This window comes from Abramis brama, assembly GCF_963993115.1.
Source record: "Abramis brama genome assembly, chromosome: 9".
Classification (NCBI taxonomy): Eukaryota; Metazoa; Chordata; class Actinopteri; order Cypriniformes; family Leuciscidae; genus Abramis; species Abramis brama.
In genome coordinates, this window is record NC_139971.1 from 34,755,940 (window position 1) to 34,768,477 (window position 12,538).

The 12,538-nt window shown below is 40.6% G+C and overlaps 1 protein-coding gene across 1 annotated transcript in view; it reads right to left on the reverse strand.

The window, feature by feature from the left end:
• Window positions 1-403: 403 nt before the first annotated feature.
• The window catches only part of LOC311090002 (plasmanylethanolamine desaturase 1), a 28,025-nt gene continuing 15,890 nt past the window's right edge, over window positions 404-12,538 (reverse strand). Inside the window, exons 3-7 of the mRNA XM_084125097.1 lie at window positions 11,695-11,814; window positions 11,410-11,501; window positions 6,539-6,683; window positions 5,561-5,773; window positions 404-1,917 (exon numbers count right to left, since the gene is read on the reverse strand). Of these exons, the coding sequence (XP_083981223.1) occupies window positions 1,796-1,917; window positions 5,561-5,773; window positions 6,539-6,683; window positions 11,410-11,501; window positions 11,695-11,814 (692 nt within the window). The 3' untranslated portion in view covers window positions 404-1,795. The remainder of the gene's footprint in view (window positions 1,918-5,560; window positions 5,774-6,538; window positions 6,684-11,409; window positions 11,502-11,694; window positions 11,815-12,538) is intronic.

Consider the following 12,538-nt stretch of genomic DNA (forward strand, 5'->3'; position numbering starts at 1 on the left):
CAGTTAACTGGACTGTCTGAAAATGGAGTTAGGCTAGTGTTGTTCATTTAGCTGTGTGGACGTTGGTTAGCCACCAGAGGGAGCTCTTAGATCACTTACTGACCTCACAGTCCATCTTCTACATAAATTGCTAATTCCAATCTATTTCCGTTTCGTTACAAATTATTAAATTAAAGTGGCAGTTTCGTTGAATGAATCCCCCGAATCACTCAAACATGTTCTACTTGAGTAGAACAGACCGTTAAGACGCTTGTGACTCATGGTTAAATCACCGCAAAGTACCCTGCAGATTTCTGGCGCAATTATCTTTGCAAAGCTTGGTAACTAAATTATTGCTTCTAACTTTTACATTTAATGAGCAACTTTTAAAAATCACTCAAGATACAAATAAGAAAAACAACAATTAATAATCAAATGTTATTTATTCGATAATTAAATCATACAGATAATTTAAAAAAAACACTGGTTTAAGGCAGACTAGCAGCGAGCATTAGCTGCAAGATGAAAAAAGTAAGAACAAACCAGCTGAATGTTATACTGTAGACAGTATGATGAAAAAAATCAAAAAGCCAGAAAATGAAACCCAAATTGTGGAGCTGAAGCTCTACGATGCGAGACAATCCAAACCGAAACACTAAATAAAAACTCTCATTCTCTCCATTTATCAGTTCAGCGCAAATGTAAGTCTGTGATGAAAATCTGCAAGTGTGCATGTGTAAATGTATGTGTGAGAGAAAACATGAGAGTGTATTTGGCTGTTTTCCACATCAGTTTAGCATGAAAAAGTATCATTGGTCAAAAGTGCAAATATCATAAGAAAAAAAGCTTGGTAACTAAAAATTTAAATTGACCTTTTTTAAAGTGACCTTTTACCAGTACAACATTTGCTAAACTGTTGTACTACAGGATACAGCAGGAGGACATCACTAGCTAGACTACTACTCAAAATATCAATAACGTCATGCTAACACACCAGAGACGCAATCAATGTTCATCACCGCTAAGCTCTGGTAAGCTGATTAGAAATAAGTGTAATGGGTTTGTACTTAAGGCCAACACGAGCTTAGTAAGAAACATTCAGGGAAAACATTCAGTTGGGTCAACTGAGCACTGACCACACTGGTTGGCCAACAAAACCCTTTCCCTGCGTTCTGAGAAATGCATCCTCAGTGCGTCCTTTGGTCCAAACTAAGGGAGGGTTTTAACGCCTCTTCAGTGAATCTGGAAAAAGTGTTAGCGACTACGATTAATCTTCTTGCCGTTTCCGAAATCAAATCCACATTTAATTGCTTCTCTCACTCCAAGGCATGCACTGCTATGAAAACAATGCTGGGGAAAATCACAACATGGTTTCGGTCCTCTGGAGAGCCCAACCTCCAGAAAACATACGTTTTACACACCGAAACGAGAAAGCAGTGGTGCCCTCCGCAAATGGAGATGAAGCAAAGGATTGTGAGAGAAACAGTGTCTCTAGTCATTATCTCAACAATCTGAACCCATCGCTTTGAACTTTGTCTTGTCTTTCTACTATTTCTTTGTGTGTGGACATCAATAAAACAGAGGAGCGAGCCAGTAGAGGAGAAGCAGGTGATGGCTTGTGTGTTGCAGACCTCGGTGACGGGAAAAGGCCCCCGCAGAAAGAGTGATCTGTGGTTCTTTGCTGTGGAGAAAAAGGTTTAGGGCAGATGGAGGGACAGAGTTTTTGGGGAACAGAGGCAAGGCCAATATTCGGTTTCTGCTCCCCCTCAACAGGGGAAGAGATGCATGAGTGAGGGGTACGGTCCTGTCATCCTGGTCACCCGGTTTTCTTGGCCCAGGCCAGGTCATCGCTGCGTGGCTTCTGACCCGTCAATCTCTCGATCAACCACTCTATTGTCCGCCAAAAACCCACTCTGTCCAGCGGGTAGTTCAACCACCCTGAGGGAGAGAATGAGAGAGAAAGAGAAGCAGGGGTGTCAGGCACCAATGTTTCTAAAGGTATATCAATGGCAGGGGCTCACATGGTGCCATAGGTGAGAGAAGACAATACCAAAAGGGACAGAAAACACTTTTTGACTTTTAAGTAGTTATTTATATGAGTGTAACTCTAGATCATCAACTGGTACAAGTTCTAAGCAGAAAACGGTTTTAAAATTTGACATATACATATACATATATATATATATATATATATATTTTTTTTTTTTATGTAAATAATAAAAATATTATAATTAAATCTATTTTTTAGAGCAATATTTTAATTCAGCAATTAAATTGATCAAAAGTGACAGTAAAGGTTTCCACAAAAATATTAAGCACCATAACCGTTTCAACTGTGATAAGAAATGTCAGCATATTAAAATGATTTGGAGAAGTGAAGTAGTGACTGAACAAATTGCATTTTAAAATATATTACAATAGATATATATTACAATATAACACTTATTATAAATTATAATAATATATTTCACATATATAATATGTTAATATATAACATATCAATGCTTAAAGTCCGCGTGAACCGGAAGTTGCAAACGACTTTTCTCCAGTGTTGTGACGTATTTCCCAGTGAAAAGGAATATTGAACAGAGGGCAGGGTTTTACTCTAGCACTCCTCCTCTCCATCTCTCGCTCATAACAGACTAACGGTTTGAGGGGAGTGGTTAAGGGTTTCCCAACCCAAGTCCTCAAACCTACGTCATCAGGGAAGGTCCTCCAATGCAGAGGGGAGGGGCATTTTCAGATTTTGATTAAAGATTACGAAGCCAAAAAATTTTTTTGTGTGGATTGACTTGCATGGATGAATTGTTCACCACAAAACGATCAATTTAGGCAAACAAAGTAAATATGGTCAATTTTGATTTCATGTGGACTTTAATTTGAAATGGAATACTTTGAAATGGAAGTGAAACAGAAAAAAGGTGAAGCGCACAGGCTTGATGTGTAAAACCAACCAGACCAAATTCATTCTTTTCGCTGAATGACACACTTCTTTAAAAACTCACCAGCAAGAGAAAAGAGAAATTCAAGAGCGAGAGAGAGAGAACAGTGAGAGGGCAAGAAAAGCAAAAAGGAGAGAGCAAGGACAAAAGAGCAAGACAGGAAGGCACAGAGAAAGACATCAAGAAGCAGTGAGACACAGAAGCTCCTGGATGGTGATTCTCTGGGGATGGACAGAAGATCAGGCGTTAGCTGTAGAGTAATATACACACTTACTGCTATAAATATGTAGCAGCACACCACCCCGCCTCAATTCCACCACACACACACACACACACACACACTTTTGTTGTGCTCACAGACATTCATTCCATTGGGGTTTGACAAGTAAACCACTTCAACAATACATATGCACAAGACATTTAGACGTTTAACACACAAAATGTGGAGGACAAAGTTCAAAGTAGTGATACATCAATATATATCAGCCAGGCCAATTAATCAGGCATTTGCCCATTTTGAGATTATTGGTTGATAATAATGCACACTTGAGTGATTAACAGAAGTGTTTATCTCTCCACTTCGTCAGTTCTACTGACAGCTTTATTCAATGGATAGTAAATTTATTTATTTAAATGTGGAAAAAGTAATAATGAAAATGTTTCTTCTCATTTCAACAAGTTTGTGTTCATGTCATTTGCATCAGTGAATTATATTACAGATACCAGAATTATATCGGGCATTGTCCACCCTGCCTTCTAGAAATATCGGTATCGGTCAGTCAACCATTAAAGTTCACACACAACCGATAAAAATCAATTCAAGACTCTAAAACTTTTTGCCTCTATCATGAAAAAAATGACCATGTTACCAAAGTAACCATGTTACTATACCATGTTTAGTTTGGGTATTAGTATGGCTTGATGGTATAATATAAAAAATCTCAACTATTTTAATATTTTATATACAATATTTATGTATGTGCTACAGTATTAAAAGGATGATTGTTTTCTGTCAGAGGAACACCTTTACAACTAACTACAATCAAAATACTGTAATAATCACAACAGTAAAAATCAATCTAAAAATCAAGCCATTTTCACACAGCAATACAGAAGGCTTAATTAATAAACAGCAAAATTTCGATATACGGATCTATATACAGACCAATAAGGTTTGTTCTCATGCCTAAACTAAGTACAGTTGAGCATACCCAATGTGTCCTATGCATGTCGTGTCTCTTCAGAAGACTTAAAGCGCAAATAAAATTCATATGGATCGAGTGGTTTCTTTATACATTTTTTAAAACGTCAGTTTTGGTGGAATGGATTTTCATCGGAGGGACAGAAATCTATCAGATTTCATTAAAGATATCTTCATTTTTGTCTTGAATATTAAGAAAAGTCTTGAGTTTGGAATGACATTACAGAATTTGCATAACAGAAACTATCACTTTAATGGCCAAAAAAACATTAAAATGATCCCGATAAATCACAATTTTGATGTATCACTCTGCCCTATGTGCAAGTACAATGGTATTCTTTGAAGTACGACGGTACATGAATACGGTAATCATTCAGAACCAATTGAAAGTACCATGGTATTACTTCCTGACACCATTACTGTAACATGGTACCGCCACAATACTTTTTTTCAGCGATCCCCGATTATGACATCACATGGTCATCCATTGCCTTTGTATCTTTGTATATAAGCATGACACTGCTTCTTGGTCACAGATCCGTGTATGTGTGTGTGTTTGTACCCTCTCTCTACAGTGACCCCTTTGGTGCAGGAGGAGAGCAGAACAGCTCATCATGTTTGTTTGATTTTTCATCTTTGTCAAAACCACCCCCCCTTTGCGTAAGCCTATTTGTTAGCACTGACAGCAGGTTAACATTAAATATACATGGAGGTTGTCAGCCACTGGCACACACAAAGGCAGGCCCCGGCCCCCGGGGACTCGGGCAGGGAGGGTGGAGGAGCAGGGCTCACGCAGAGAGAGACTCCCAAGTGTGCGCATATGTGTATGTGCTTGCGAGAGAGAAAGAGAGAGAGACCCTTTCCTCTCCCTTCATCAGCGTCTCCCAGTGGGATCAGGCAGCAGCAGTGGAAAAGAAAGAGGGAGGGTCAAAAGGACCGGTCTGTGCTCTGGAGCATGCGTGCACACACACACATCTGTCGTCCACTGGGGCACAGGGTGACGCACAAGCATCCGTGCTCCCCTCTCTCCCAGAGACGCAAGTCGCATACTGAGTGCTCGAGCTATCATGGGAGTTTAATGCCTTCATACACACACACACACATATGTGCAAACACACACAGCTGACTTTTAAAAAGTTATTTTCACCCACTCTTTACAGCTACTGGCTATGCAGGCCACGCTCCGTGGAAGAATCCTTGCCAGATACTGTAGGTTACCATGATCAACTACATAAAAGACTCTCAGAGGAACTTAACCTTCCTCGGGTGAATCTGATCCAGTATGTATTACTGTTGTAAAGATGCCTATGGGACTAAATGATAGTTCACCCAAAAAGGAAAATTCTTTCCTGGGTGAGTAAATGAAGACAGAACTCTCATGTTTTGGTTAGCACTAACACAAGGCTTCCATCTCATCAAGTAAAGCATGCGTGTGTACCTGTAGTGATGCAGTAGTATGTCTCATGTGGCGACACATGATGGATCCGGTGGTGCTTCCGTGGCAGCACTAGGTGGCAGTCCTGCAGTAGTGTGACCCAGCGTGGCAGGCCAAAGTAGGAGTGGGACCACTTGTGGATCTGATTAGTCATGGTTACAAAGACTGCCAACGCAAAAACAAAACATTCCCAGGGGTAGGACTCTGCAAGGGCATCTGAGAAAGAGAGATAGCGTAAGTGGGAGGTGGAGGGAGATATAGAGGAACAATGGCTAAAGGTGAATAGAGAGAGATAAAATTATATGCAAATGAATACAAAATGCCTTAAAGTGACATGCCCTAAACTTTTTAATTAAGTACTAGCCTAACCTTTTAGGGTGTGAAACATCAATCAAATTGACCTTTCAGCTTTCTTAGTATTGAGGAGATCATCAGCAGCACAATGTTAGTGGAAAAGAAACCTTTTTATACAATAGAAATTCTGTCATCATTTAAGAAACCAAAATGAGGGGAAACCACGAATGGCAACGGGATGAATGCTGTCAAGCTCCAAAAAAAAAAAAGAAAAAGGACCATTAAGGTGGTCCATATGACATGTGAGCAATATTCCAAGTCAAAACGGAATTTATATTTCCTTTAATTGCATGAAAAAATAAATCACTCTGGACATTCCGCTAAACTTCTCTTCCTGGAGAAAAGAAAGTCATATAGGTTTGGAATAACATGAGCAGGATTTTTTTGGCTGAGTTGTTCCTGTAACCCATGCAGAGCAAAAATGGAACTGAGAACATTTTACCCTTTTCAAACCACATTCTCATTTGTCGATTTCCCGATTTTTAGGTATTTTAAGATGAATATGGGACACACTGACGGCTCCAGGACAAGGAGCCGCACTCAGGTCACACACATTGGTTCTAAAATAGTCACGCTGACTCACTCTCACAGCACACTGAAAAAGTGAGTGGATGTGTGTGTGTGTACCTGGTGGGTAAGAGAGGAATTTATAGGCCATGTGAGCCAGAGGCAGGATGGTGATCATGCAGTTGTCTCCATTAGTCTCTATGAAGTCATGCCGTGTGATTGCCGTCGGATCAATGTGGTGTTCCCGGAACGGGCGAATAAAAGCCTGAATGGAGAGAGAGAGGTAAAGAGAGATAGGGGAGTACAAGGAAGGGAGGTTAAGGTTCAATTGAAAAATGGGAAGGGGTGTCTAGGACTTTGATTTAGATCCATTACCCTGTGGTAATGAATGGGTACGTCTATGATAAAGACAGTGCAGGGTCAAACTAGAAGCTACTGTTGTATTACAGACTACAGAGACACTGAACAACTAAGAACACTGGATGTGCGTTTTATGGTGGGAAATGAAAAAAAATGAAAGAAGAGGAGTTTAAACTAAAATATTAATTGTAGAAACCAGATACATCGTCTGCTTCAAGTTTCCCCACTGATAATGAGTCATAAGCCCACATAAAATGTGTGCCGAACTCTTCAGAAACATCATTCAAAGTTCTACACATTTGACACCCTTGCATGTTTTTTAAATATTTGAGCTAATTTAATCTTCATTTAGCTAGCAGTAAGAATGGGTCACAATGTTCGACTGCAACAACTGACAACTTGATTAGTTAGGTTGACTAGTTTATCTAGATTTATTTCATTTATATCTTAATATCTTTTTATATTTAATGCTGTACTTTAGCTGTTGAAAAGTTTGCATTGTAAAAATCTTCAGGAAACCTTGTCTTTAAATGTAGTCCCATTGAAGCACCACTGTTGCAGTCAAATGCATTTTTGAGCATTTTGCCAGAAGAGTTGCAATCTTAAGATGGCATGTCAAGTAAAAAAAATAGTCCAACCTTTTAAAACCAAGTGCATTCTGTTCCATTTCATTGAACATATCCGAACAGAGTCAGGGGAACCCAATCAAGCCTCAATATTTATTATACTGTAACGTTACTTCTAGTTAAGAATTAGTCCACTAGTTGTTCAAGGACTAGTCAGACTTTTGCACATCAGTACTAATAAAAGTGTAGAGCGCCTTTTACCGTGTTTCCATCCATTCCACAGATTTCCCACAAAAATCAGCATTGAAAATGCGGAGAAGCAGATTTCACCCGAGTCTGGTCATAATACAGGGTTGGGTGGGGTTAGAGATGTTGACTGATATACGCAAATTGGCGCGTTGGCGAAACTAGGCCTAAATGGAAGATGAAGCATGCGGCACGAGCTACATGTTACATGTTACGGAGCGGAGAGATAACCTGGCATTAAACAGCACTTCCCCACGGCTCAGATCCAGCATCATGAAAAACCATAACCCAGCAGCACCTGTCACTCACGCCCAGGAGCGCTGCTTTGAGACGGGCGCCCGTCTGCGACCGCGCGGGTGCCGCAAAATGAAAGGGAGTAAGAGAAAGGATCGTATAAGCACAAAGGAAACTACAAGAATGAAGGTAATTTATTTTCCACATAAAAAGGAGGAATCGTTTGGAGCCACATTACCATAGCGTTTCAGAAACAGAGCGCGGGGGGAAAAATGTCATTATCGCGTGTTTGTGGGCTGAACTCAATCACACCTATATCTGAGAGAACGTGGCGACACTCTGCTGGAGCGGAGAAAACTATCTGTTGATATTTCGACAATTATGTTCCCTCCTGTTCTCCTCGTTTCCTTTCAGTCTCTCTGTGCGCGAGATTAAAAGAGCGCTAAGCCCCAGACAGCACACAGTGTGCATGCCGACTCACCGGCACGCTGCGGCAAACGTGTGCCTCGCCACCGCTAATCCCACACCGTTTAACGGCCTGCCTCGCCTCACTCGCCTTCTGCCTAATCACGACTCACATCTACGGATTGCCCTAGCAACCCAGCCGAAGACCAGAGCCCGTCCTCCCCCACCCTTAACCTAGAGCACACATGAGAGATCCATTTCATTTCTCTTGCCTTTTTTCTCCTCCCTACGCTCTTTGCTCTTAAGTGCCTGTTTAATCATGGTCATTAATGATTCTCCCTCAAGTTGGTGCTTCTTGTTTGAACATGTGAACAAAAAGCCATATATATATCGGTCTGCTAAGTGCTGCCTTTAATCTGCTGGTTAAGGGTCTTAAAGCGCTGCGTTCTGGATGTCTGTAAATTCCCTCGCTTTTTTTGAAGTTCGATCACTCCCAGGTGGCGGATCCTAATTATCCTCGACAGCAGAAGGATCGGCGGTGGCTGCGGAGCCGAGTGGAAACCCCTTCACGGTGGGGAGGTGTGGACGAGCCGTTTTACAGCACAGATGGACAATGATGAAAGCAAGAGAACGCGGGGCCCTCTGCGGTATCCGGACGGGCCGTTCAGATGACCTGATCTCTAAAACCTGCTCTCGGCCTCAAAGTCTTGGCCATGTAGGACAACTCAGGGCCTCAATGACCAGCATGTAAACACAGCCCCCTTTATAGAAGCAAGGCACTAAGCATGGGCAGTATGACCAAAATCATGATACTATTCTTTAATTATCAGTATCAGTCAATATTGAATATTTAATTGTACATGGTCATTTCCACTATTTTTACATTTAGATTACAGTTTTCATTATCATCTAACACTCACTTAAAGTTAAAGGCAGGGTAGGTAGGATTTTTCAAAAAAAAAAACATTCCAAATTTGTTTAAACTGTCTTTATATACCAATACATAATTAAAATGTAAGTACTCTGAAAAAGAGAGTATAAAAATCGAGTGTCTGTAGACCTCTCACGACTGTTGTAAACACAGCTAATTATTTCCATTCACTCCACCCCCTCCCTTCTGAGCTCCTTCCAAAGCCACGCCCCCAAAACACATGAACGCGCAATGCCAAACGCTCAGGCTCAGCTGGAAGACGCATTTATTTACTTATTTTTTTACCTGAGACAAGTGGAGAGGAAGGAGCGCAGTGCATGCAGTGACATCATGTCAGAATCACATGTAATAAAATACCTAACTTTATCACTATAAATATAAACAAATAAGATGGCCTTTAGTACTCACTATCAAGCTAGCATATCGATACTGGTAAAGTTTAAAATATATTTAGTTTGATTCGGTAACGAGCTATATTTATAGGTAACGAGCTATAATTATAAGGCAAAGCTAAAAACAGGTTGCATTGATGCACGTTTTCCCATTACCATCAGTTACACTGTGATGAAGCTGAATTTCGTGTAAGATTCATAACATATACGGTGTTTTGCATGTAAGAGTTTGCATGATGAAAACATTGTTGACTCTGATGAGGACTAACATTACAGTCCGGAGACAAGTACCGCATCGTCGGTTCGAGGACAGGTCCGGGGTCGAGGGCGAAGCAGAGGAGGTCGTTCAAGAGTGCGGGAAACCAGGGTCCGAGGAAGTAGTTTTTGCCTTCGCTGACTGCATATGCAGGTGCTTTGAATTTTGAATGCTCTTTCTCTGCCATAATTTTACTCTTCGTAGGTTCCGCGCCTCTCTTGCACTCCTCAAATCAAACGGGTGCGCGCGCATATGGGCAGATCTTGTAGCAACGGGGTGGTAACCATGGTTGCGAGAGAGAGTGACAGTCGCCCAAACCAATCAATTGTTTCGTCCCGGATGGAAATAATGAGCTGTGTTTATTGCAGATTAAAAGGTCTACAGTCACTCGATTTTTATACTCTCTTTTTCAGAGCACTTACATTTTAATTATGTATTGGTATATAAAGACAGTTTAAACAAATTTGAAAAAAAGTTTTTTATAAAAATCCTACCTACCCTACCTTTAATCTTTAAAAACAATAATAATTTCATAAAACTGTTAAAAGTAATCTTTAGCAAATCTCAATATGAATATCCATTTTTCACACAATACATTATAATGTTGTAATGCCTAAACTACCCTGTACATTTTTTTTACTTGATTTTAGTGTTTTATTTTTATTTAGAGGCAACAATAAAGAATTGTAATATTCTATAGTAGACTATTTGCTGTTGCACAGTATAAAGCATCATACCACCCAGACCTATAGGACACCATCTCTCTGCAGCACACATCAGCCAGAGAAAAAAAAAAAAAAAAAATGGTGTTACTCAAAGGACAGGCCTCAAACTGTGAACATTTCATGGTCACACTCTTTGTCAGGTGGATTCTGATCATTGCTAAACCTGTATACTTGTAATTTTCTTTTCACAGTAATCAAATTTAACACTGCATATTTTCAGAAGTAGCCTAATAATTGGCACATGGGACCAGATTTAGCTTAGGTTAGCCATTTTTCCACTGCCAGTCTACTGCCCCCTTCCACATAATAGCACAATGACCCCTGTCAGCACAAAAACACATAAATGCTCCCAGATTCGTGGCCCCTACTTGTCCGACACAGAAAGCAAGTGTCGGCTGCTTTTTAATTGGACAGCGAGGGGGTGACCTTTTCTCTGATTGGGCAAGGAGAGTGCGACCGTACCATGCATTAATGCAACCCTCCTGAGTATCTCCAGCACCCTTTGGGGTTGAGAGTGGGTGGGGTTAAGATGTGGCGCTCCAGGAAAGCAGGAAGGGCTGAAATCCCCAGGGTGGAGATGGCATTTCACACTCGCCGTTTTTGAGCCTGGTAAACCACAACAGGCCAATAGAGCAAAAGCTGATATGAAAATTAAACAGGGTAATTTGTTAAAATCAAACAAGATACTACGCTTAGAGACCACACTGTGCATATAAGTGTGTGGGCAATGCATGTGTGCCAGAAACATGGTGCCATTGTACCTAAATGTGCCAACATACCTACAGCCAATCACATTCATATGGCAGGGTAATATAGGGATAGTTATGCCATACATACATCTGAAGTTCTGATCTATGCATAGGCCTTGGTTCTTACCTTCCCAATTATTGGGATGTCCACTGAACCCCATGTATCAGCTCCCCAATGTACCATTCCAGACGCAAAGTCTGCCGTCACAATACCAGTCACTTTGAGTGAAAGAAAGAAAGAAAGGGGTTGAATTTAGTGAGCACTGAAATAAAGGTGACCATGACATGGCAAAACGTGCAAAACAACGTCCATTACAACCAATGGGTTTCTCTACAGATATTGACAGCAGAACTTTATTAGAAAACAAAGGAAACACATGAACAGAAAGGTCACAATTAATGCAAGACTTACCGATGCCAAAGATGATTTTGTAGATGTGCACCGTGGAGAAGTTGAGGAGGAGGAAGGAGAGGTTTACAATGAAGAGCGAGAGGCACAGAATCACACAGATCCACTCCTGCAGCCGCTTTCCTACAGGGATAACAAACAAAAGTACATGTTCTTTTTAGAAGTACTAAAAAGAAACAAAAGAAAGAAACAAAATGTATGTGATATGGATAAATCGAGTTTAATTTTATTTCAACAACATAGGTAGGATAACTAGGAATTTGGAGTCTGATAATAATTTGTCTTTAATTTTATTTATTGACTTGAATATGTTTGCCTAATTTACTTATTGGACTAATACCAACAGCACTAAAGCATAAAAAAAGTAGTCAAAAGATGTATAAAAAGTAAAAAAAGGAGTATGAGATACAACAGAAAGGTAAAAAGAACCTTCTGAAATAGTTGGTCAAGTAATGACCCTTCCCATCAGGAATTAAGGAATTTAAAAAAAGAAACTAAAAAGAAAAATAACTCTCTTGAATGTTATTAATTCTCCTTAGTAACAGTATATTTAACTAGTGTCCACTGTGAGGTCACAGACGGCAGCGAACCGACATGTCTCAAAAGCAGAAAAGGTCATTGGGGTCAGCGGACAGGAGACAAGCCGAACGTGTGTAACCGTGTGTGTGTGTCCCATTATCTTGCATGCTCAGGAGTAATCGATTAGACTAGGACAAGTTGTAGGCAGAGGCGAGGGTCAGGATCTCTTGCGATGGTGCGTTTGCCTGACACAGCTAAACGTCCCAGGTCAGGGCAGAGGGCACCGATGAAGGGGCCACAGCGGGCACTGTTAGGACCACCATGACAG